This window comes from Vanellus vanellus (assembly GCF_965231255.1).
Source record: "Vanellus vanellus genome assembly, chromosome: 4".
Taxonomy (NCBI): domain Eukaryota; kingdom Metazoa; phylum Chordata; class Aves; order Charadriiformes; family Charadriidae; genus Vanellus; species Vanellus vanellus.
This window is the reverse complement of record NC_138909.1, coordinates 79,864,796-79,891,104: the sequence shown is the minus strand read 5'-3', so window position 1 is coordinate 79,891,104 and position 26,309 is coordinate 79,864,796. Positions and strand designations below refer to the sequence as shown.

Here is a 26,309-nt window from a genome sequence, read left to right as displayed (position 1 = left end):
TCCTTCGCCCTGCCCGCCGACACCTCCTGTGACCGGAGGCCACTGCCGACCCCCGGCCCGTGGCCGTGAGCGGCGCCCCGGGGGTGGCGAAACGGGCTCGGCGCCCTGTCAGCGCCCGGCGGGGCCGTGGGGAGCTCCCGCAGCTGGGGAGGAGCGGTCGGCTCGGGCCGCCAAGGCGCCGCGCTGAGAGTCGTCCTCCTGCCTCCTCGCAGGCCGCCTGCCCGGGCGCAGGATGACCCCGACGCAGTGGGACTTCCCGGTGGAGCTGTGCTGCCGGCCCATGGCCTTTGTCACCCTCACCGGCTTGGACGTGGTGTACAACGCCGTGCACCGGGCCGTGTGGGACGCCTTCTGCGCCAACCGGAGAGCCGACCGCGTCCCCATCTCCTTCAAAGTGCTCCCCGGCGACCACGAGTACCCCAAGTGCAGGACGAAGGTAGCGAGCGGAGTGTGCGCCCCGGGCTGCTGCCCGGCCCCTCACCGACTTCAAACCTGCCAGCGGCAGGCCCAGTGCGGGGGTGGGGCTGGGGGATGCGGGAGTCGGTGGCTCCCTGAGGGGAAACGTAGCAGCGAGGGGCTGGGCTGAGCTGCCCGGTTGACTGAGCAGCCCTCGCAGCGCTTAACGCTCGGCCCGACCGCTGCTGCCTCTCGCCTCGCTGTTGGAGGGGAAGCGTGGGAGCTTGAAGCCTGAGGAGGAGTTGTCAGGGCTAAGGGGGTTGTGACAGAGCGCTGTGGGGGAACCAGGGTGCCTTAGTTGGTAAGCCAGAAGCAGAGAAAGCCAATGTGACTTGGTTTTTACAGTACTTGCTGTTCGTTTACTCAGCGTTAAGGTTATGCTTGCAAACTTTGAGCTTTAGTGAAACCCAACCCAAAGGCTAACTCTGGAGAAACTAGATATTTGAAATTGCAGTGTTCGGGGGGGGGGGAGTGGGAGTGAAGCTTTTAACTAACTGAAATGCAGCAGAAGAAATATTTCTGCTCTACTGCCCGCCTTGCAATGGCAGTTAAGAAGCAGCATCAATAGGTTTAAGCCTTGGAAAACTGCATAATTCTGTCATGCTGACAAGGAACAAGAGTTCTAACTGAATTCTTCTGGCTCTTGCTTGAGAGCCCCTCAAGAACCACCTTTTAAAATAAACCTAATTTTTCATGAATGTGTGTGAAACATGCTTCTGAGCTTGACCTTTTTCTCCGGTCTACCTGGAATCTGCTGTTCTTTGTTGCTGATGTCTCGGGAATTGGGCCCTGATGCTAAGGAGTGAGTCGTATGTCTCAATAGCAAGCAAAGGCTCAAGGGAAAGAATGTTAAAGGAAAGATGACAAACATATCCACAAGTGACAAGAACCTAGAGGCAATTCCCCTGTCTCCTGCTGTACTAAGAAGCTGGTAAATGGATTTGTCACCTTGCTTTAATAACCTCAATGTTTTCAGAGGACATCCTATGAATGGTATATTCCAAAAGGAATCCTGAAGACTGGTTGGATGAACAAACACCTGAATTTGGTTCCAGCACTTGTGGTGGTGTTCTATGAACTAGACTGGGATGAGCCGCAATGGAAAGAAAAACAGTCGGAATGTGCTACTCGAGTTGAAATTGTCAGGTGGGTTTTTTTCACTCAGTTCATAATGTGCTACAAGCTAATGGTAAATATGAATTGCAGAATCCTTTTTGCATTCTAGGATATATAAATATATTATGTTTTTCTTAGAAGCAACTTAAGGAGAGCTTCAACTTAACTTTTTGAAGTACAACTGACAGTAAAGAAACATTTTTTTTAATGGTTTATTTTTAGAAGTCATTTAAGCAAAAACAGCCCCTGAAATTTTGAGTGCTAAAATCTGCAAAACTACTTTGTCCCATCTGAACAAAGAAGAGAACACAGCATTTTGTGGATGATGCAGCATGCAGTTGTTTGGGTTTATTTCTTATATAGCATTCTTTCAGTGCTTCCATCTGGATTGAAATCTCTTTTGTTTTCCTGATTATTCACAAATAGAAAGTAAAATGTTGTCACTATGCTGTGTTTTTATTTTAGGCAAAGTTTGCAGGGAAGAAACACGAAAGTTGCTGTGGTTCTGATTCAGAAAAAAACACCGTTACCTCCAGGTACTAGAAAACTCTGTATACGATTGTGATTACCCCATTTTCCAGAAGGCCTGACAGACTGAGCTGACTTTTGTTTGCCACATTATCTGTATGTAGTTCATAATATGTCATCTACATACAATGAATGCATTGTAGCCACAGGAAGGCGTACAAATGGAAAGAGCTCTCGGGCAGTTGACCTTAAGCATTTGATACTTTTATCCTTAACTTTTTCCTCTGAAGTCCAACTCCATCTCTTGATACTCAGTATCAAAAATGGTTTGCTAGTGTAATACATGCAGCATGCCTCCTTGTAAGCAAGTTGCATTTTAAACCTTGCTTGAGATCAAGAAAAGCTGTAGAAGCAATGAGAACTTAGGGGAAGGGTATTTGATACCTACAGAAGCCTTTTAGTGTAACTCAGTTTTAATCAACACCATTTTGGAGTCAAGTGGAGCTGTGAAATATGATACGTTTTAACCTTATGTTTCTGTTGAGCTGCTGCTTCAGCTGTAGCTGTGTGCTTTCTAGTGTCTGGCAAGCCATTTTTTATTGGTTTTGTGTTTTCTCTATCTGCTATATATGTTTGTCTTTTCTGGATACTGCTGTATTTCTGAAGGCACAGGGTATTTAATTCTGTGAGAGAGACAAAAGGCTTATGTCATACTATTAAGTTGTTGCTAGCTAAGCTGCTCCTAGAAAGTTTCTGCAATGCGTTCTGCTGGATGAAGCAATCAGTAGTCTGAAAGAAGTAAGAAATAATGTGGTCTTAGTTTTATCTGTGTTAGCTTTTTCCATACCTTGTACTCGTCAAGTTTTTAGAGCTTATTTGACATTGCAGCACCACATACTGCTTACTTGTGCTTTCCTTGACTTCAGGGGAAGATGTTATTGCATCAGAGAGGGCAGCGGCTTTATGTAATGCTTGTGACCTTTCTGGAAAATCCCTCTTTGTACTTCCACACACTGATCACCTTGTTGGTTATATTATAAGGTAAGTGACTGTAAACCACTGGTTTTGCACTGTTTGCTAATGGAGATGTTGAGAGAGTTGGTAAGTTGGGATCACTGCTTTGTGATGTGCTTGTTGTAGACCAGCAGTGAATGTTTTATCTGTTTGTTGGAATTCCTCAGGTTATTCTGCAACCTGATGAACTCCACACAGCTCCCCGTTCTCTGTCATGCTGAGTAATGACTGTCAGAGATGTTACTTTTGAAGAAACATTATTGGCTGTGCCAATACATTTCCTTCCTCAAGTTGCATAGTGGCAAAGTGGCTTTTCTACCTTTACAGTGGTTTTGGCCCTGCTGGTCTGAAGTAATTTTCCCTACAAACGTTTCATTAGGTGTAACTCTATTAGCAGGTCTTTGCTTTTTTCCCCTCTGCTTCCTGGCTATATAGGTATCTATCTATTTATGCTAAGTGGCATTTATTTGGTCGCAAATATTACACCTTTGTCACATGTATGTCTCTTGTGCTTTCTGTTTTAATATTTACAGGGAATACAGCTTCAAATAAATTACAAAGGCCTTTCAAAAACAGAACAGTGGGAAGGGAAGACAGTCCTGTGTAAACTTAAAAATTAAGGCTCAAACTAAGGCAAATCATGGTTTATTAAAACTAGTTTTAATTTTTCCAGACATGCTCAGGGAGAGGAGGCAGTCATGGTCTGAGAGACTAATCCTTCCTTCTCACCCGTGTATTTATACATAAACAGTGAAATTCTTAACACAAATCAATGCTGTTATTGTATCCATGCTGCTCATAAACAGCTACTAGAACTGATCAAAATAAAGTAACTGTTACTTTTCATTTTTTCATGTTTTGCTCAGTGCTAAAGAGGGAATGTTTACTGCATGTTAACTAGGGTAAGCCCTTGCAAACTGCACATAGTTGCATTTTGATATGAGATTTGCAACTGACTCCAAGTTTGTGAAGATGCACGTTTAAAAAAAAAAAATGTTTGAGCATATAATCATGTCAGAATTCCTGGTATGCATCTCTTTGTTTTGACGTTTTTTTAATTGAGATTTTGTAGTAGTAAAAGAGAATAACTTTTTTTACCCCTCAGACTGGCTTGTCTTTTCTTATATGGCTGCGATATACCACTAAAATAACTATGATAGGTAAATTTAATTTATCTTGTCTTCCTTTTGTGACTGAACTCATAGTTGAAAATTCCTGTCCGTTGGTCTGTCCTGTTGTTTTCATTGCCATCCTCTATGTTGTGTGCGGAGCAGAACACAAGTTGTGATCTGCCTTATCTGCCTCAGTCAAAGTATGCAGTGATCCCTTCTTGGCCAAATAGCAGAACTGGTACTTCATCCTTTATTTCCTGTGTGTATTGGTGCTATTGAATGTATTCCTATCCTGGATTCTGGTCTTGTTCTGGTTGATTTTACTCCTTATAAATTGATCATACAGCATATGCTTCTTGGGTCCTCCTCATCCTCATACTTGTACAGGTAGCTGTTGATGTTTGGATGGAATGAAACGTAGCCTGTGCCCTCATAATTTTATTTACTGCTATTTTTTTCCTTCCCGCTTCTCCCCCCACAGTGCAGTAAATAAGATCTTGAGCTGTTCAGACTTACCCCAAGAGCCTCTGCAAAACTTCCTTGTTTTGACTGAGGCATCTCTACTTTCTGTTGCCTTGCAAAATCCTAATAGCTTATCCTCAGACTTTGTCACGTTAAATACTAGAGATTGTTGTATGAGAAACCAATCCATAAGGCACTTGAACCTACTTGTTCTTCTTTGTGCTACCCCTGTGTAAGGCTTTGTCTGAAGAGTTTTTGTCTGCAAACTCTTACCCTGTGTGGTAACTTAAAGAAGAGTTTAGTAATGCCTCAAGCTACTTTGCCAACCCTAGGATAAGCATATTTAAAAGTAAATTATTCTGATGAACTTCAGAATTTCTTTGTATGTGGGAGAAACTTAGTGAAACTTATGAGCAACTTTGTTGCAGGTTGGAAAATGCGTTCTATGAGCATGCACAGACTTACTATTATACAGAAATACGAAGAGTTAAATCTCATAAGGAGTTCTTGAACAAAACCACTCATCAGGTAATGTTACCCTATTTTTGAAACACTGTGCAAGTTATATTGCACGTTAAAACATGAAAATAAGGGTTGTTTGTTGCTTAAATGTTTTTATTTCTCCCTTCCAACTTGAGATGCCTTCTTTCAATAACGAAAGTAAATCTGGTTTTATTTTCTGCAACTTAACCTTTGTTTGGTTTTGTTCTTACATTTATTTGTCTTCCTCACACCTTCCTTAGAGGAAAAGCCTACAGGAAGAGCCACAGCGCAAAAATTATTTTCTCTGATTTAAAAAAAAAAATTAAAAAAATTTAAATTTTCTGTATGGGTTAACCTATTTGAATGTAGTATCTTAACAACTTGTGGGAAGTGCTTCCCTTAGAAGCTCAGAACTTAAACTTGCCCTTGGTTTGACTTTAGATTTTGCTTTTCAAATTGTTAAATGTCTGCTCAGACACGCAATGTTCTGTTGTGATTGCCAGCTTCCCTCTCTTGGAAGCTGGGATCTGCGTGGTGAGCTCCAAGCGAACAATCAACACTGGTGTAGAGATTTTTGGGGCAGAGCTTCTGCCCTGTTCCAGGTGAAAGGCTTGGAATAGATTAAATCTGTTGAAAGATCACTGCTGCGTTGTGGTGGCAGAGCGAACTATTAGGAAACAGCTGCCTAGTCAGTTTTTCAAGTCAACTGCTATATTATGTAAACCTGGGAAATTATCACCTCTGTCTGCTTTGTAGGTAACAGATGTGTTCGGATGTTTGTGAATGACATACACTGATTATGTTTTGCAGCTTTTATTTGTTAGACACCAGTTCAAAATAGCATTCTTCAGTGAGCTGAAACAGGATACGCAGAATGCTCTCAAGTAAGGCTCACATAATCTTCCCCCACCCCTTCTACCCCAAATTACTGCTAAGCCATAGACAATAATAAATATTTTCCCAAATGCAAAATTATTTAAACATGTATGTAAGGGGTGAGTTCTTCACTGAGAAGAACACTCTGATAGGAAGGCTGTTTTCTGCTGTCAACAATCCCGTTCTTAAATTTTATTATCTTGTGTGATTTAACTCTGATTTAAGTATTCCTGCTTAGAAATTACAGAACTGCCTATAATCTTGTGCATGAATTGAGGGCTCATGAAACAAACATGCTGGAAATCAAGACCATGGCAGGATTTATAAACTACAAGGTAACAAGTGCACTTCTAATCTCTCACAACCTTTACTTAAAGAAAAAAAAAAAAGTTGATGCATCTCCCATGTGTAAATGTTTAAAAGTTCAATTTTATATATATATGTATATTATTTTTTTTTTTATAAGGAGATGGTTTAGAAACAGCTATCGGTGGAATCTCAGTTACACTGAGACTTACAAAGACTTCTGAATTCCACACAAAAGATAGATCCTTAGCTGAAGTTTGGGGGTATCTTGAAGGACTGGAGTTCATTTGAGATGCAGTTGTCTGAAAGACTAGACTTTCTTTAACTTTCACTCTGTGCAGGAGGAATGAAAACAAGGATTGCTTGTTCTTCAAATATTTTTGTTATCTTGCAAAGTTTAAGTCAGTCTCATTCAATTAATACTTATTAGGAGGAGGAAAATAACGCCTTAAGAATCAGACCATACTTTTGTGATATTTTGGGGGCTTTTAAAAACAAGACTATCCCATCATTTACAACAATCCTGGAGTTGGACTCCATCAAATTGCACTTGCAGACTGCAGGCTTCAAAGATAATGATCTTCCTAGTGGCTTTGCAGTTCCATCTTGAATTTGGCTGTGACTTATGTGCTCTTCCATTGATGACTTGGGGAACAAGGGGAGGAAAATTAATGCTAGATGAAATAGAGGACCACGTGGTTTCAAGTGTAGTGTATTACGGTTTATATCTGCTTTTTCTCCCTCTGTCTTCTGTGCTATTTGAGCTCTTCCCAAATATGTAAAACTAGTTTGTTTTGGGTTTTGTGTGTGGTGAGTTGTTTGGTTTGTTTTGTTGTGTTTTTTTTTTTGTTTGTTTGTTTGTTTTTGTTTGTTTTTTTTTTTTTTTTTTTTAAAGCTTATCCTTAGCAGCCTAACACAGGTTTCTGTTCCTCTTATTTTGATTTCTTCTAGATCTGTCGCCTCTGTTTTCAGCATAATACTCCACTGGATGCAATTGCTCAGTTCAGGAAACACATCGACTTGTGCAAGAAAAAAATAGGAAGTGCAGAACTGGCTTTTGAGCATGCTGCCTGGATGTCTAAACAGTATGTTTATGCTTAGTAATGTTTCTGTTTTAGTTCATATAACCTTGTGAAGTTCACTGTTTTACTTGTCTAGGCAAGATACAAATTCTGAACTCTTTATCTAAGAAAGAGATACGCTAGATCATGAAAACTGTATGCTATTATTCTGTTTTGCATTAAATATTGACTACTTTTCCCTGGGATGAAAAGGGTATGACACAAATGCAGCCATAGACCTTAGATGCAAAACTTCAGAGAAGTATCATCTGTCTTGAGACTAACTAGAACTTTTAATTGAAGTTTACCTTTCAGTTCAAATTGCTATTCTGTACCTAATCTTGGTTATGAATTTTTTTAATAGATTTCAGGCTTTTGGTGACTTGTTTGATGAAGCAATTAAACTGGGATTGACAGCAATTCAAACGCAGAATCCAGGTTTCTATTACCAGCAGGCAGCCTACTATGCACAGGAACGGAAACAACTAGCAAGTATGCTTTGTAACCATGATGTAAGTTGAGAGGGGACAAAATGCTTTGCAAGTAACCAAATAGTAAATTAACCAGTGTTCTAGTCTCAAATGGTAGTGGAATAATTGGTTATACGCGTAAATGAAATCAAAGAAAGGATATGTGTTTTTCTGATGCTTACTAACATTACAAGCATTTTTATGTATTGGAAAAGTTATTCCAGAACAAATGTGTTAGTGTTTATTTTACTACAAAAAATTCTGACATGTTTTTAAAATACTTATAAAAAAAACCCCTCTGTGCTTTCTATGTTTCTGGATACTTGAAAACTTACTGTTTTGGTTTTTCCAGTATATTTCTCTATACATGCACTGTATCTGTTGGCTTACAGGAAGCAAAGAAACACATCAGTGTTAGAGTGTGTGTGTGTGTGTGTGTGTGTGTGTGTGTGTGTGTGTGTGTTTGGAGGGGGTGGTGGTAGTGGTTGTTGGTTTTGGAGCTTTTTTTGAGACTTGCCTGCCAGAAAGGGTTGCATGGAGAATCGATCTCTGCAGTCAATTAAATATACATGCTAATTATATGCAACTACTCTCTAGCTGACGTCTTGATTATTTAAAAATATCTTTGTTCCTATTGGTGCTATTTATTTGTTATCCTTGGATTATCTTGTTAGGAACTAGTTTTAAAAAGGATTACCTAGTTATTCTTTAACAGTATTTGACATGAACGAAGTAGGATGTCAGACTGAATGAGGAGTATTTAAAAGTTTGGGTTTCCTGAAGTACTATTTTTGTAAAGGTGGCCAGAAAGGTTAAATGTGTTAAAGCAAATTTATTCTGTTATGTGCGTGTGTATTGGAGCATCAAATCACTTTTAATGCTTTAAAATAAAACATGAACCCTTTTTTATGACTGTATTTGCTGAATTTACAGTCCTCTGTGGTATATCCCAGTCCGGATCCCCTGGAAACGCAAACTGGAATGCTTGACTTCTACGGGCAAAGACCGTGGCGGCAGGGAATATTAAGTACGTTTCTGTATCTTTATATCTGTGGAGTTTGGACAAACTACTTTAGCTGCTGCTCCTGCCAGCTGACTCAGTGGGCATCAGCGTGTGATCCCTTTTCCACTGAGACAGATGCAGGGCTAGGACCTCACTGTCTCGTTAGCTGGTGCTACAACTTGAACAGGTGTCAATTGGAAATGCAGGGAATATGTTTGATTTCTATAACAGTTAGGAAAAGGAACCTCAGATTTATGCAGGATCAGGTCTTCAGCAAAGCTGCATAGGCCATGCTGAAGCTCTGCTGCTGCTCTGTTTCTACTGCTGCCTAAGCCACCTGTACCCAGTGTGCTGCAGGAATGGCTGTCTCCAGTGAAATGCACTCCTGGGAAGAGAAGTTGGAGAGCTGGATACAGCAAAAGTAATGATGTCCCTGACTGCAACTGTTATAAATTCATGCTGCCATCCATACTGTATCTTGTCAACTGTAGACAGGAAACCATGACTTTTTTTTCTGAAAAAGCTTTTTGGATTTCAAAATGGATTGAGAGGATGCAATGACTAGATTTTAATCTAAGAAAGGAATTTGTGGTTTGCGTATTAAGGAGGATGTTTTGTCAGAAATTCGGACAAAATGTACAGCTTTGAGCTATGTATGAATACACATGCAGTTCTGAGATCTTCATTGTTGACTGTGGTTTTACTACCTTTTCTCGCTCTCGGTTTGGTCTCCTATTCTTTATTCTCTACATATCCTTTGGGCTTTGCTGCTTTATCGCTGCTGTCTTTAAAAGACTTTCATATACTGTAAACTTAGTACTGTCTAGCCTCTTTTATTTTCAAGTGTTACTGTTTTAAAATTAGACTCTACTGCCAGGGTTAAACAGTTGAAGAGGAAAAGAAATTTTACCTGTTATAATGTATTCAGTTTTTTTGGTTCCAGCAAGAGTTTATAGTCTTTTAAAGCCCTATACAGTTCTTAGTATGTTGGTGTTCACTACCACTAGAGAAACATAAGCTTGAATCCTTACTTGAGATCAGTTAGGAAAAGGGCTACAAATTTGTCTTGACGTATCCGCTTTAAATGTTAATAGATGCAGTCTAAAGACTAGGTCTTACTGCAGTTTGCTATTTTTGGGTAGCTTCAGATAAGGTTTGTTGTGTGTTTGTGGTTTTTTGGTTTGTGTGGTTTTGTTTGGTTTTTTTTTTTGTTTGGTTTTTTTTTTTTTTTAAAAAAAACTAAAGGCAAGATATTTGTTCCAGGATTTCTTTTCTAGAACACAAAGGACGAATGAGTTCTTAAAGCGCTATGTCTGTTTCCTAGGCAAAAGAATGTTTAAGAGTTTGAGTGTCCTTAAGTTGGAGCTTGCATTGCATATAGCTTACCACATAAATAGGTATTTTGTCCAGACCCAAAGGGAACTATTTCATGGATTTTTCCTTGTCTTATGCAGGCTTTGATCTTTCTGATCCTGAAAAGGAGAAGTTAGGGATTTTATCTCTACAGTTGAAAGAGAAAAATGTCCTTCACTCAGTAAGTGTTATTCTATATAAAAAAACCCACCCTATTTTCTAACATTATCCTAATGTTTTCATGTATAACAATATCAGTAATGGTTTTATCTGCTAGGAGCTAATAATCGCTTTGTTGAGTAATGCTGTCGCTCAGTTCAAGAAATACAAATGTCCAAGAATGAAAAGTCATTTGAGTGAGTATAGAAAATCAGATGCATTTTTTTAATTAATTTTGCAAAGACTTTCAGTGTTGGTCTGATGCATTTATTTTTTCTGTCAGTGGTTCAGATGGGAGAAGAATATTACTACGCTAAAGATTATGCCAAAGCTTTGAAGTGAGTATCATCCATGACTGCTTCTTTCATGTGCTATTCTTCTCACTAAGATCCCATATCCTATTGCTATGGAATAATGTTGGAAGCTCATCTAAGATGCTGCTAGTACCTGGATTTGATTGAAGCACAAACATTGGAGTCTACAAACTCCACTTATACCGGAGAAAGCAAAACAGATATGAGTCAGTTAGTAGAGAGACTTCCTGCTGTAAGCTGTTGTGGGGGTTTTAATTATTGGGCAAATATTATTTATTTCTGGCTCACTGATTGAGTGCTGTCTCTCTCGCTCCCCCCCAGAAGTGATTTCTGAAACTTGCCTGCTACTGCAATGGAAATATAGTTAGATTTAATTATAGACTTTGTAGTTATAAAATTTAAAAAATATGGAAATGTAGCTGAATTTAATTTCTGTTTATATACAAGGGAATTGGCAAAAGGAATTCTTTTTATTGGTGCAGTTTTCTTCTATTAATGACTAGAGATCTAGGAAAGCTTAGTGCTGAGGTACAGCTACCATCTTTTCTGAAGGATGTGTCTTATGCTTAGTGTCTTAACTTTGTATTTTTAAGGGAAAATGGAGTCAAGGTCATGTTAAGTAGGAGTCCTATAATGTTTGCATTAATTAGGTTTCAAAGATCACATGTTGTAAAGGGAGTATGTATGCGGTAGGAGACGTGATTACTGTTGTTACTAGCTGACTGGAAGCTACATGGAGGAGAAGATAGGCTTGGATAAGCAGGTCAACTTGTATCAAACCTAATTTTTATACAAATAAGCATTTCTTGTTTAGGTAGATTTTTCTGAAGTAGGCAGAAACTCTTGCTTTGAACAGCTGAGAAGAGTTTTAAAAAAATTCGCTCCTCTGCTTTGCTAGTAGTAGCAAACATTGCTTAGTATTAAAACCATATTAAGGTGTGCAGTTTTGCCCAATAAAGAGAGTTGCATGTGTTGTTTGCAGATCTTTGAAACCCTTGAAGGGAGCAGGGGATAGGAGGTAGGAGGGAAAAGAAATATCTCAGCTTAAGGAACGTTAAAATTCTTCAGTTTGGAAGGGGGCTTTTTTGTGGGGTTTTGGTTTGTTTTTCTTAAGCCTTAACACCTACTCAGTAGTAAAGTATATTTTTAATGCAGTGCTGGACTAAGACTCTTCTGTCCAGTTGGTGTTTTGCTAGTTCTTTATGTGAAGACAGGTGAGTTTTCATGTTGTTCTCTTGTTAAAATTGTTCTAGCCTGAAATAGAAAATTCATGGAATAAATGTGTTTCTTTATAATAATTTCATGCTGTTTTCAGTAAATTAATGCCATATGAAAACATTAGACTAGACTTTAATCTAGCATTTATATTAGTGAAGATGAATTTTCTACTAATGATACCAAATAAATGCAAGTGTCTAAAAAATACTGGTGTGTATAACTGGTTTTTCTCTCAATTTTACTGTGTTGCAGGCTCTTAGATTATGTTATGTGTGAATATCGCAGTGAAGGATGGTGGACTCTTCTTACTTCCATATTGACGACAGCTCTGAAATGTTCTTATTTGATGGCCCAGATAAAAGATTATATAACATACTCTTTAGAGCTACTGGGTAGAGGTATTTTTTTAAGAAATATATTCAACCTATACAGAAAAATTAAAGTATGTGTGTTTGGAAGCCTGACAAATCATTGTCAAACAGTGCTTACAGTACTTCAAAAAATTTGACCACAAAATAACTGTATACCTGTGTTGAATTTTTATTATCTTCTCTCGTATGCTGGGAGTTGAATTTTCTTGCTCTTCTGTTATAAAATTAATTGCGTTCAAATAGATTGTGTCAGGATATCCGAGGCACAGAGCTTTGTTTGATGCTTCAAACAATGTAACAGAAACTTCCTGAGCTTTGGGGTGGGGGAAGAACTGTAATATAGCTAAAGGGGAAGTAACAAAGCTAGCACCATTTTTCTGCACTTTAAAATCCCAAATGTACTTCTCTCAGACTTTGTACTAGCACTTTGCTGATGAAATATGCATGTGGTATGTTTTAGGAAAAAAAGGTGACATAGTGTGGTTGCACAATAATAATGCAAGCACTCTGTTTCGTGTAATGTCTGTTACTTGACATTGCTGAAACAATTTTTTATGCCTTAAACTGCTAACTAATACTACTTTTAGAGTAGGTGTGGTAAAAATGGGTTTGTGCCTTCTGTTAGCTAGCCAGCCTACTCTGCTTTGTATTAAAGAATAGCCAATGAGACAAACCCACCTTTCTTCATCTTCAGAAGAGTGCTTATTTTAATTAGTCCTTTTTTCTTCCTGTCTCCTTCTCTAGTTGTTATTTCTAATATTATCCGAGCATGCCTCTTTGCACGGTCCAGACTTCTCTATTGTTTCTTCCATTTTTAAACATAAATGACAAGAAGGTATAGGCATTATTCTCTTGGGGTTTTCCTCCAATAAACTATGAAATGCTTGTGTAACAAAAAAAAATCTTACTTAATTCAGGTGGAAGTAAGAGGAAACACTTAAAATGGGGGAAGTTCTGAAAACTGAATGAATCCTTCATTACCAGTAGATGTATGTTAGATTCCCCCCCCCTCAGCATATGTGTTTTTGAAAGATGCAGTCTAAAGAAAAGATTTATTTTTAAGTTTGAACAAAAACAGTAAGAGAACTTGGTTCTGTCTTGTAATTTTTGGTTTGGTTCTGTGTGCTAGCATCAACTCTTAAAGAAGATCAGAAATCTCGAATAGAAAAAAATCTGATAAAAGTTCTAATGGTAAGTGGCAAAGCTCCTATTACCTTTTTAAATAATCTTAAGAGTGTTCAGTGTTTGGTAACTTTCTTTTGTTGTTGTTTGTAATCTTCTATCTGGATACAGAATGAAAGCCCAGATCCTGAACCTGATTGTGATGCTGCTGCTGTGAAAGCATCACAAAAATTGTGGGCTGACCGTGTTTCCTTGGCAGGCAGTAATGTTTTTACAATAGAAGTCCAAGATTTTATACCATTTGGTAAGTAAGAAAGCAAATTTACACCAAACTATAAATTTCGATGTAGTTATATCCTGAAAATAACTAATTAGGAAAAAACACGAAGCTAGTATTAAAGCCCGCAACACTGAAAAAACTTGTTTTAGCACTGCTCTGTTCTTCATCTAAATCTGTAAGATAAGAAATCGTGAGAGAAGCCGGTGATCTCTTATCCATGATGTGGATCGCAAAAGAAGAATCCCTTGCTTTTTGAAAGACTTCTGCCACTCTGGTGTGCCTTGAAGTGGGATTTTGAGGAAAGAGGGCAGAATGGGTGCAAAGTAATAGTCCCCATAGAAGGGGGGCGTGAGTGAGCGTTACCTACAAAAGACAGATATAAGTGTACAGATTTTCTTTTCTGCTGGACGTCTGCCTCGCCTCTCCTCTGCAAAGGTTTTGACCAAGGGCTGAAAAGTGGCTTTCTCTGACAATTTTAGTAGCCAAACTTGTCCCACTTATGTACAACCTGAAGTTTAAAGCATATACACAGAACAGTCTGCAATTATTTACTGAGTTATTTACTGCAATTATTTCAAGAGTGTGCTTCTGGAATTTAATGTTGTCATTTGATGTATTTGCTGCCTACTTCTTGTTTCTTTTTTTTTTTCTTTTTTCCCTTTTTTTTTAATTCCAGTGCAGTGTAAAGCAAAATTTCTTGCTCCTAGTTTTCATGTTGATGTTCCTGTGCAGTTTGATGTATACTTGAGAGCTGATTGTCCTCATCCTATCAGGTTTTCTAAGCTCTGCATCAGTTTCAATAATCAGGTAACTATGTTCTGTCTCTGACGTAGTGATAGAAGCTTATCATAAGAATGGAATAATATCTATTAGTCATAAAAAAAAAATCAAAACATAAAAAAAATAAATAAAATCAAAAGTTCTTTTCCAAAAACTATGTTAATGCTTAAGTTGGAAAAGTGTTTTTTCTTTTTGCATTATCTATCACTTGTGACAAATATATTGATACTGTGATAGAACTCCCAAATGCGGTTTGATTACTTTACCTATCATATCTTTGGTTTTCTATGAAGCTCTCTGAAATTTTAGAAGGATCATTTTAATGTCTTATTTCTCTTGATGTTTGTGCATGAAGTAACATTAATATAATGGATATCTTGTGTCAAAGAATTGCATTGTAATTACTTATGAAGTCTAACTTCAATAGTGTGAAAAGTAGCAAAAGCCCATATAGTTTGATTCAGTAACACAGAGCCTTAATATTTGCTATGCTACTGTTACTCTCTAAAGATGTTTTAAGTCTGGATTTATCAACTTTTTTTCCTGCTCCTCCATTGTAGGATTACAACCAATACTGCGTAGTAGAAGAAGCCTATCAAAAAAGTGATATTCTAGAACAGTCATCTCAAGGAACAATGTGTTTAGTCCCTGGCAAAACAAGAAAGTTCACTTTTAAATTTGTTGCAAAAACTGAAGATGTAGGAAAGAAGATTGAGGTTTGTCAGTTTGTTTTACACCTTTCTTACTGATGCTTACAAAGAACTCAAAACTACAAAACTGCCTCTAATCTGGCACTGGTTACTAATGTCACTGCTGTTCCACATGTTTGAATTCCTGAAACTAAGTACCAAAAATGAGAGTAAAATTTTATTGACATGCCAATGCAAAAACTTGTCGCAAAAGCTTAAGTATTGCTTCAAGTTTGTTTATGATTTTTATATGTGCAATACTTTAAAAGGAAAAAAAAAAAAAGAGGGGAGGGTGGTATAGCACTAGGGGAGGGTAGGACACTACAAAATACTACACTGCACACACACACACACTTTTCCCACCACCGTTTCATTAAATCAAATCCTGGAGTGGTGAGGTGTCTTCAGTCTGCAAACCTGCTAGAAGCTTTTTATTGATATGGGCCTTTATTGTGCCTATATATGTTGGAAAACTATATTCTTACAGTTGGTGTGATGTTGTATATGTTGGAAAACTATATTCTTACAGACAAAGTTACTGGTATGTGTTTAAATTTGTATCTGTTAGATCACCTCTATGGATTTGATCCTGGGGAGTGAATCTGGCCGATGTGTGATTCTGAACTGGCGTGGAGGAGGTGGAGATGCTGCTTCATCTCAAGAAGCATTGCAGGCAGCACGTTCCTTCAGGCGAAGACCTAAGCTTCCAGATAATGAAGTGCACTGGGACAGTTTGACTATTCAGGCAAGCACTATGTGAGTAAAAACTTGAAAATAGACATGGTGTATCATTGTGAGTCTCTTGCGAATTCCTGATCACTTGGCCTAAAAAAAGAAAACAGACTTGTTGGGTCATCTTTAATATGAGCTTTGTAATATTTCTTTGCTTAACTGGGGATAAGATACGTACTATCTTAATTCTTTAGGATTTTTGATGCTCCAGAAATATAGAAAAAGCTTGCGTTAATCTCTGAGCATATCAAGTATGTTTTAGTTCTCCCCTAACTTGGCTAGGCAGACTTTTCCCAGATTTTTGTGCAAACTAAGAGGTGTTATTTTTCTCTTACAAAAGCCATCACACACAGAAAGAATCCCTAAGAAACTGTATGGGAAGATAATTATGAATAAACAGGCTAACACTAATTTAGATGTATTCAAAAGAATTAAATCTGATTTGCTGTTGGTGGGGGGATGCTTTTTTCTTTCCTATCAGAACATCTGAACCATTAATGCTTATTACTGGGTTCTAAACTGTTTTTATAGAGTTGTTTGCATCATGTTGCTTTTAAGGAATCTTGTATCTCCTAGTTATTCAGCTACCAGTTGTCAGAACTCTCCTAAACAGTAGGCTGTTTTAATGTCCTTTAAACTAGGCTTAAAAACTTGTTATTTAAGAAACATACAGTAACTGAGTCTTTTCTCTTAAAGGATTATTTCTAGAGTGCCAAACATTTCTGTTCAGCTCCGTCATGAGCCTCCTGCCCTGACTAATGAAATGTATTGTTTGATTGTGACAGTCCAGTCACATGAGGAGACAGTGGCCAAAGATGTTAAGCTTACAGCAGGTTTAAAGCCAGGTATTTGGGGTTATTTTCTTTTAATCCAGCAGTCTCCTAGTTGACTCCTTGTTCTTGATGCAATGCAGAGAAATATATTAAATGGCTCTCCTGCAGTAATTAAGAGCCAAAGCAAAGTGAAGGTTGGGAATGATGAGATACTAGTAAGAACAAGAGCTAACAGACCCATTCAGTTATGGTTATCTTAACCACTGCTTGTCAGTGGGGCTTACATGGGTATTTTCAAAAGATAAGTCTTTACAAATTTGAAAGAAAGCATGGAAGCTCGTGTATTCCTTCCTAACCTTTTATTTAATTTGCTCATAACTAAATTTTTCTTTTCCTAAGAGAGAGGTATTTTTCTTGGTGAGATGAAAGCATTAGACAGTGCTAGATAAATGTTTTTGAAGTATAGTCTTTGTGGGTTTTCTCCCACACCCACCCCTGCTTTTTTTCCCTGCCCTGGACAATGTGGTTTGGTTTTTAAACTGCTTGAAATCTGGGAAGTGGTGGAGACAGTATTCCTTCAAATTAAAAGGAAAAAGTGCAAATATTATATGTCTAAGTCCTAGTTAACTGTATGTAGATATTGCTGACAGTTTTCAATGTGTGAAGTCCAAATGTTACACTCGGTACACCTATTTATAGCAATTATCCTAAAAGGCAAAAATATTTTTAAGCCACTAGTATGTAGGATGCAGTATGTGCTGTGTACTCTAAAATAGAACCACATTCCCTATGCATGTGTTCGGTTCACTGAAGTCAGTGGAGTGTTCTTTAAACTTATTTAATTGGATGTTTGGGCTTGGCTTCTAAAGCAGTGTTTAATAGTTTTATTTATTTTTTTCCCACCTTGATCTTGACTCTTAACACATGATATGTAAGGCCAACGTGGGCTTGCTGATTACATTAAAAGAACAATTGAAATTTGACATTTCATTTATAGAGAAGGTAATATATTTTCCACAGTTGCCACTCTTTGGCAAGATATGGCTTGTTTTGCTTTTGTAAATTATCCCCCATGATTGCAGTAATGCCAGTATTCTAGTTAACCTCTGACTGAAGTATGGTGTCATTTAACGTCTATACATTTGTTTTTATGTATTTTCAACACAGATTTTAAAAAGATGGAAAATCATTAAGCCATGCTCTTGAAAAGAGAAGAATCACACAACAGTGAAACTTCCTTTTTACTTCATATAGAGTACCAAGAAAAACTTGGATCACATAATCACATTGTGTTTTGTATAGGGTAGGGAACATCTAGATATGATTTCTGATTTTTGAGATTTTTTTTTTTTTTTCCCTGGCTTAAACAGATGAAACAAAAGACCTGGCAGGATGTGATCCCTCCAAGTTAGAAAACTTAAGGTGTTGTCAAATCTATCCTTTGCTGGTACTTTTGAAAGCTTCCCTCAACCAAATGAACAATGTTAATTCCTCATGTATTGCTTTTTGAGATGAATATCGTATTATTTTTAGTTATTGCTTTAATGCTTCAGTGATATAAGCCTGCGTGGATATGAAGACTGTTTTTAATCCTAGGGCAAGATGCCAACCTGACTCAGAAAACTCAGGTGACTCTTCATGGAACAGAAGCATGTGATGACTCCTTTCCTGCACTGCTTCCTGATATCCCTGTAGGAGACTTGCAACCAGGGGAAAAGGTGAAGGCTTAAAACCCTCTTTCTGTATCACACTTAAGAAAACGGGGATCAACTAATAAAAGACTCTCGTAGAAGGACCTGTGTTTACTTTCAGATATCTGAATTGATAAATGAAATGCTTATGGCATATTTTATCTATTGTTTACTTGTAGTTTAGTATTTCTTTAGCCAGATCCCCTTTTGGACTAAATCTGGGAATAAGGTATATTTTGGGATCGATGATACAGCAGGGAGATAAGAAATAAGGTAAGGAGGCTAATGTCAGCTGTTAATTAAATGCAATGCCTAATGGACAGTAGATAATAATAGTCAGCAAGCGTGATCCAACATGGTAGAGGATCAGATACGCAGATGTTGCATCAAACTGAAATTGTGACTAGTAAATTAGAAGTTGGGTGTGTTATATATTACACAGTAACGGTTCTTTTCTTGTACTGTTAAGTAACAGACAAGCATCAGTAGCAAAGCAACTGGAGCTATGCTACTCTGATTAAAAGTCATTCACTGCGTGATTAAGATCATGCATTGTAGGAGATTTTTTGGTCAAAACAATATCCATTCTACTATTGCCCTCTTGGACCAAGTAAGATGATTAACAACTTTTGGGCAGCTCTAGGCCTAATTAATGTATAGCTTGGCTCACACGGTCTCCTTTATTTTGCAGCTGGAAAAACCAATATACATTCGTTGTGGAACGGTCGGTGCAAGGATGTTTCTGGTTTACGTTTCTTACTTAATCAGCACTGTCGTTGAGGGGAAAGAAATCCTCTGCAAGTGCCACCGGGTAGGATGTAAAGATGCACCAGTTGCTGGAAATACATTCATGAAATGCAAGAAATATTCTCAAACTAAAGGCTGTAATTTCGAGTCTCTTAGAAGCCTTTCTAGTAGATAGAAAAAATGATAATCAGCAGTATGGTAGCCAAATTTAGGGTGAGCAGTTTCATAAGTATAATCGGAAGAAAAGTTTTGTATGTTTATTCTTAAATATCTTAGAAAGACGTTCTGCCCTGGGGAGGACTTGGTTAAATTGATGATTAAAAGTAATTTTACATTAGTAACCTTTGACATCAATAGACAGATCTGAAACTGAATATGTTTTTCTTGTCTTACCACCCCTTTTGCTACCTATACAGGATGAAACTGTAACCATAGAAACAGTATTTCCTTTTGATGTTGCTGTCAAATTTGTCTCCACAAAGGTACGTGTTTGAAAAGCTGTTGATATTTTGGAATCGCATCACTTCCAATAGTCGCGCCCTGTTTAGTTAGAAATAGCCAGATCTTGTGTCTGTCTTGACAGTTGGAGCACTTGGACAGAGTATTTGCAGATATACCGTTTTTACTGATGACGGACATCCTGAGTGCCTCTCCTTGGCCTCTCACTATTGTAACCAGCCAGCTACAACTGTCAGCTTCCATGACCCCAGTAGATCAACTGGAATCTTATGTGGAGAATGGTAAGTCGTCTTAGATTATGCTCTCTGTCAGGAGGATACTCTTTGCCTAAGTTGGGAGTACGAAAGGGGGAAATTTTAAACGGCATTTGCTTATCAGACTCTAAATAGAAGAAAGCTGCTTAATACTGGAGTTGCTTGCCAGAACACAACAGCAGCATGCTTCAAAACGTAGTTCTAATTCACTAGCACAAGTAAATAGACTTGAATTATGGGTGGTAACCAAAATTCTAAATATGACAGATGTAAAGGAAAGCACCTGAAAGTACTTCTGATAAGCAACTTCTTAGATATCCATATGAAAAGATACTCAGTACCTCCAGTATTTATGGTCTATGTATACTTTCTGGAAGGCAAACACTTTACTACACAATAGAGGTAGCACCCAAAGGCTAAAGGGATCCACGTCCATGATTGCAGTCATGAAACTAAAAAACGTGAAGCTAGACAGGGTAGGCTATAAAGAACAGTTAGAAGTAAGCATCTTTTTTTATACTAACTATACTTTATACTACTAAATTTAATAACATTATTTAAATGTAAAAAAAACCCCCAACTTATGGATCTCAACCTTTAAGAGTGCAGTATGTTAGCTTTAAAGTTAAATAAATGAAGCAGTAGCAGTAGAGCTCATCCAAAATCTTCCGGTAAAACATTGTCTTTGCATTTGCTAAGTTAGAGATGTGAAAATGTGTGTATTCCATCAAAACTTGGAATAAAATGAGGCAATTTGGGTGGCTGCCTGATTGTGGGGCAGCTGTCTACCCATGTAATTAAGGGCTTGTCGGACTCTAGTTCCTAGATTCGAGGGTTACCTGGCAAAAACCAGTTGTTTCCCAGGTCCTTTAGTCTTCAAACTATGAGGTTTCATCTTCACCTCTGGCATCATGTGCTTCATGGCTTCTGGTTGTTGCTCCTAAAGAGCTAACTGCCAGGAGGTATGACTCTCCCCCCCGCCCCAGCTATTCAGCTCTCCACCTTTTGGTTGATTTTTCTCACCCCCACCCCTCCACCTTGTAAAACTTAATAAAAATTAATGATTAATTTTGAATGACTGAAACATCTGTTTTCTTAGTAATTATTTTTAAATTCTTCTCTATGTGAAAAGGTACTTTTTTTTTCTTACTTCACTCAAGTGGAGGAGAAAAAAAAAGAAGAAAAAAAGAGTGAAAACTCAAAGCCACTAGATTTTTCTTGTGTTCCCTTTTCCCCACCTCTCATCCGTTTGGGTGGGAGAGGAGAAATGTCCGTATTTGTTTTCATTTTAAAACATGAAAGACGTCTTACGCTGATGCCTTGGAACTTGCTGTGGGAGAAGTGTAGAATTTGAATTGGCATTATTTTGCTTTTTTTTTTTTTTTAATGTGTGTGTGTGTGAACTCTAAATTTGTAATGACTTGTTCTGTGTGTACATGAAAGACCTTGTAATGCTGTTTAGAAAGTAAGCTGTCATATATTTGTATGTCAACCTTTTACGTATTGGGATACTTCACAATTTTTATTGAATTTATATATTATGTAGGTACAGTTTGCCTTTCTGGCTGAACACTTGTGTTTGTATCGTATTGGATTTTTAGACTTGGCTTCTGCAGCAATGATTACGCTTTTGATTTTAAACCAAATCTTGCTGATAGTTGTTTTACAGACAGGTGAGAGTGCCAGCGAGTGCTTTTGCCTTCGATGTCCTCCAGTTGCTAATGCTGGTGGAGTGGCAACTGGCTGTTACGTCATTTCCTGGAAGAGGTAGGTATCTCTTTGCTTGGATGGCGAGAAGAAATAAGTTGGTTTGTAGGGATGATGGTGAGTTGGGTTTTGGGCCGGGGGGGGGGGGGGGGGGCTTTTTTAGTGTTGGATCTTCCTGTAGCAAGCACTGTCTAGACTTTGGACCTTACTAATTACTGCTTAGCATGTTAGATTTTTTAACAAATATGTATTTCACTTAAGAGATAAATATTATGTAGTTACGGTTTTCACATTCCATTAAGATTTCTTTGTAAGATCTTCGGTCAATTATAGAGCTGTTTTGTCACCTTGCACTCCCTGTTTTCTCCAATCATGAAATACTTCACTTGAGAAGCCAAGTCAAAGGAATAGTTTTGTGACAGTAGAAACTAACAAACTTTTTAAATGGGAAAACTGTTTTCCCACCCTAGGTTGTGTGTTTATGTGTTCACTCAGTTTTCAAAGACAAATGTTGAGGTATATCTTTCTTCTAGTTTGCTTTTATTTAGTTTTAGAGCTGTTTAGTGTTCTTTCTTGCCTTTTGCAATTTTATCTTCATGCTCGTGCTTTTTTTTTTTTCTCACTGCAAACAATACAATATAAGGATTTGGTTTTTTTCTTTCTACCACTGAAATTCCTGTAATTTTAGTTTAATCACATAAGTGATGTTCTTTTGGTGTACACACATTACTTTATACTGTTGTATAATTTTCAACATGGTCTGTGTTTGACTTTTTCCTGCAGAAGCTCACCTGTGGAAAGTGTACCTGTTGTTAGTACAGTCATCACTCTGCCGCATGTGATTGTAGAGAGCATTCCCCTCCATGTTAATGCAGGTAATATTAATTTGACAACATACATATCCCCATTAGAATTTTAAGAACCTCTGCAGTTTTATGGCATCCGGACCTTGCACTTACTGCAGCAAAAGATGGAAAACTGGTGCTGGATATTATGGAGGTAGTGAAAGAAACTATACCATCACTTAGACTACCCCGAGTCTTGCCCCTTTCCCCCCCCTTCAGTTCAAGGGAAGAGCCGGAAGGTAGTTATGCAGTGCGTTCTCTTAAAACCTGTCAAAAAAAAAAAAAAAAAAAAAAAAAAAAAAGCTGACCTGTGTTCCATGGCAGCACAGAGTTACCTCTGCTGATGCTGCTTTCCCAGTAGGTTTCTCTAGACGCCTATGGCAAGAATTGTTCCATCCACCCACGCCCTGGCTGCATCCCAGGAAAGAAACACCCTGGAGAACTGGAGCTGCTTGCGGGCAGGTGAACTGTTTTCTCTTTGAGCACTTCACCTGCACAAAAGCAGAGGGGTAGTGGAGAGCTCACTGAACACACAGAATTCCTCCGTGTTCCTCAGTTCTGTTTCATTTATACTGAGTTTCTTCCACCATCCTTTCCTGTTATATTTTGAAGGAGCTTCCTGATGGTATCTGATAAGGTTTTGGTAAGCTGAAAATACCCAGCAGCAACTGAAGTGACTTCCTATTTAGTATTCCTGGACAGGGTTAGCAGGTGGGGGTTTTGTAACTAGATGTTGAAGTGATATGCAAAAGTTGTAATGAAGTTGTGTTCTGTTCTTTAGTCTTTTTTTCTGAAAAAGCTTGTCAGAAATGCTTTAGATGCCTAGTTATTGCATCTTTTTTCCTTTGAAGTTTTCCCTGCTCTTTGTGATAGACACGGTTTTTATGTATGGAACTTTAAAATGTATTTTGTCTTTGAGATGACTTACTTTTTTTTTTTTTTTTCCCCAAAGATCTGCCATCGTTTGGTCGAGTCCGAGAATCCCTACCTGTCAGATATCACCTGCAAAATAAGACCAACTTAGTCCAGGATGTGGAGGTGTCAGTGGAACCCAGTGATGCCTTTATGTTCTCTGGCCTTAAACAGGTACAAAGTTGTCACATTGATGGATCCTGCTGGCTTATCAGGTAGTGAAGAATACATTGATTAGACATACACTGATGTGCAGTGGGGACAAACTCGTGTTTTAGATGTCTAAAGTATGGTAAATTTTGTCTGGAAGAAAACATGGATGCAGACTCCATTTAACGAAGGGCTAAATGGAAGCCTGACTAGGAGTCCTGTTGTTTGTGGTGTTTCAGTTTACAGGTAATTGTTTAACTAGAATAGGAAAGTAACTGCATTCTTTCCAACTTCAGAAAGTAACCGGTATATAAATAGAAAGTAAACAGAGGACTGCTGTTGGTCACAGGACTTATCTGTGTTTGTGGCTTTTTTTTCTTTTCTTTAAGATCCGATTAAGAATCCTTCCTGGCACTCAGCAGGAAATGTTATATAACTTCTATCCTCTGATGGCTGGATATCAGCAGTTACCATCTCTTCATGTTAACCTGCTGCGATTCCCAAACTTCACTAGTCAGCTGCTCAGACGATTCATACCGACACACATTTTTGTAAAGGTAAGACTGTGAGAAGTGCCTTGTGTTTAAAGGCTCCCTGGGGGGCTGCTCAGTTTTTGGGCAATACCACCCCAGCTCTGCTCAAAGCAGCCTAAAACGGCCGGATTGTAACAGAGTTAATTTGCTTTGAAAAATGTTGGGTTGTACATTGGTGTCCTCAATCCAAATCTTTAAGAAATCTGTTGACGTGCAACAGATACTTAGTTACAATTAGAGGAACTGCCTGAATGTGCTTAGTCTGTCCCTGTTATTCCATGCCTTGATCTGTAAAATGAGTTTTAAACTTGTCTCCATTTTGAGTACAATGGAGTGAGCTAAATGTAATGAAATACTTTAATACCATAGTTTGTAGCACTCCTGAAAAAAGGTGTTTGAGCAACCCATGTGACTAGGTTCTGAAACACTGTAGCATTCCACACCTCCCTAAATAACTTCTGAAAAAACACATCCTCTTAGCGAATCACTCATTCTGGACTTTTTTCTTAGACAGTTCAATCATGTAGCGAAAAATAGATCACAGGCTTCTTTTGACTTTTTAAGAATCATTCAAATCCGGTTGCCCAAAACATTGCTTTCTCGCTGCACTGCTGCTGTCTCCAGAATATTGTATTCGCTTTTTAGTCAAGCTTGGCAATCAGGGCGCCTGGAGAGTTTGTTTATATGACTTGAGATGGACTTGTTCAGACATCTGTAATCCTGTTTCCAGGAAACGGGCCTGGCCTTCTTTCAATTTTGTTTTAGCCAAAAGAGATAGGCAGAGCTTACTTTTTGCATATGCTGTCAATCAGTGGCTCTTCTAGATTGGTTGTCAAGATGTCCTCCTAAGTCAATAGAAAAGGTTTTTTTCCTCAAAAGTGTGGAGTTCTCAACACTCCTGTGGAATCTCTTGGGCTTCAGAATTCTTTGCTTTTGCTTTGGAGTTGTCAGGACCTCAAAAAGCCTTATTGTAAGGATGCCTTTTCTTTAAAACTTTCTCCTTGCTCTCTCCCATCTGTAGTGATTCTGCTTAAAATTCCTCCAAGAAACTGTCAGTCTCATTCCTGTTTTATTGATAATTATCAGCTTGTACTGCAGTAATATGCAGAACTCTGATCAGCCAGGCCTTGGGCTAAGCTGTCCAAACGTGTACGGAGATGCTCTTGGCATTTCACGGGGCAGTTAAGGAGCTGAGGTCTCTACCAAGTACTCTCTGGGCCAAACTGATGTTCCAGGTGGATGTCCTCTGTGTTTCTGCTACTGTTGGAAACCCATAGAAGTAAGGATAGGCTTAATGCCATGCTTGTGTGTTAGAGCTACACCGATCAACACAATGTATTGCAAACTGAGTTTCATAACAGCCTCAGTCTTTTGCGTTTGGGTTTCTTTCTTTTTTCCTTTTTTTTAATTCTCTGTCTTTATTTTCTTAAAGCCTCAGGGTCGTCAAGCAGATGATAACTCAGTTGCGGCTGCGTAACTTTGAGACCTGTACCTCTGCACTTAAAGAAAATGGAATGTTGCACAGAGTATGTAAAGCTTACTTTGGAAACATGGCTTTGATCAAACCATAAGAATTAAATTTTATTCTTGCATTACAACTCCTAGCAGAACTAATGTTATGAAACTAGTCTTTCGTAGACTTTCTTTAAGGAATAAACATATGAGGAAACCCCGGTGCTTTATTTAACAGGAACATTCTTTTGAAGTTAACTTTGAATGTCAAACTCTTAAAAGTATTATTAAGGCATATTAAATATCTTGAGTATTTAAGTGAAGAAATGCTAATTCATTTGACCAAAACTGAAAGATGTTTTCATAATTAACAGTAAGTTGAATTGCAAAGTTCGTACTTACTATTGGAGATTTATGATGTTGAAAATAATCATTCTTTACAGAAGTTTGTTCTGTGCTGCTTGTGTTGAGGGCAGAACAGGGTTTGCAGTAGCACAGTAAACTACAAATGGTTATGTTGAACTGTTGGAATTGAGCGGCTTACTAGTTCTTTAAAACCATAAATCTAAAAGGCACTATTTCTCCTGGGTAAGCCATACGTCCGAATTTGACTTCAGCAGCTAGTCTAATGAATAGGGAGATTCATTCGTAACAGCTGGACTGTCCAACCTGAAGTTGATAGGGTTTGGGATTATTTTTACACACGCGGCTTCCAGATTAAAGGTATGTCTTTGTAGTCTCCTGCTGTGTGAATTTAAAAAATGGACATCCTGCTGTTGTACAGCTCCGGTTGAACTGGTGTTTAAAATACAGTAAATCATGTATATATGAAAAAAAATGCATTGTGAAAATCTCAGTTGTTTAACTTTCTAAATAATTACATTTTGATTGCTTGGGAAATACCTTATTTATTGTCAAAGTGAAGTTCTAATAAACAGCTT

At 38.2% G+C, this 26,309-nt stretch overlaps 1 protein-coding gene across 1 annotated transcript; it reads left to right on the top strand.

Annotated features, from left to right (window-relative positions):
* Positions 1-232: 232 nt before the first annotated feature.
* On the top strand, positions 233-26,309 carry TRAPPC11 (trafficking protein particle complex subunit 11; the record flags this gene model as incomplete). The annotated part of the gene is made up of 29 exons (XM_082482140.1): positions 233-436; positions 1,433-1,602; positions 2,038-2,108; positions 2,967-3,081; positions 5,057-5,156; positions 5,922-5,995; positions 6,226-6,322; positions 7,245-7,378; positions 7,719-7,866; positions 8,758-8,851; positions 10,282-10,361; positions 10,458-10,536; positions 10,623-10,677; positions 12,124-12,269; positions 13,372-13,433; positions 13,536-13,668; positions 14,321-14,451; positions 14,985-15,140; positions 15,682-15,869; positions 16,542-16,690; positions 18,215-18,336; positions 19,001-19,120; positions 19,473-19,538; positions 19,640-19,796; positions 21,428-21,536; positions 22,260-22,351; positions 23,274-23,407; positions 23,773-23,940; positions 25,349-26,309. The coding sequence occupies 29 exons, from the start codon at positions 233-235 to the stop codon at positions 25,391-25,393; spliced, it is 3,399 nt and encodes a 1,132-aa protein (XP_082338266.1). The 3' UTR covers positions 25,394-26,309.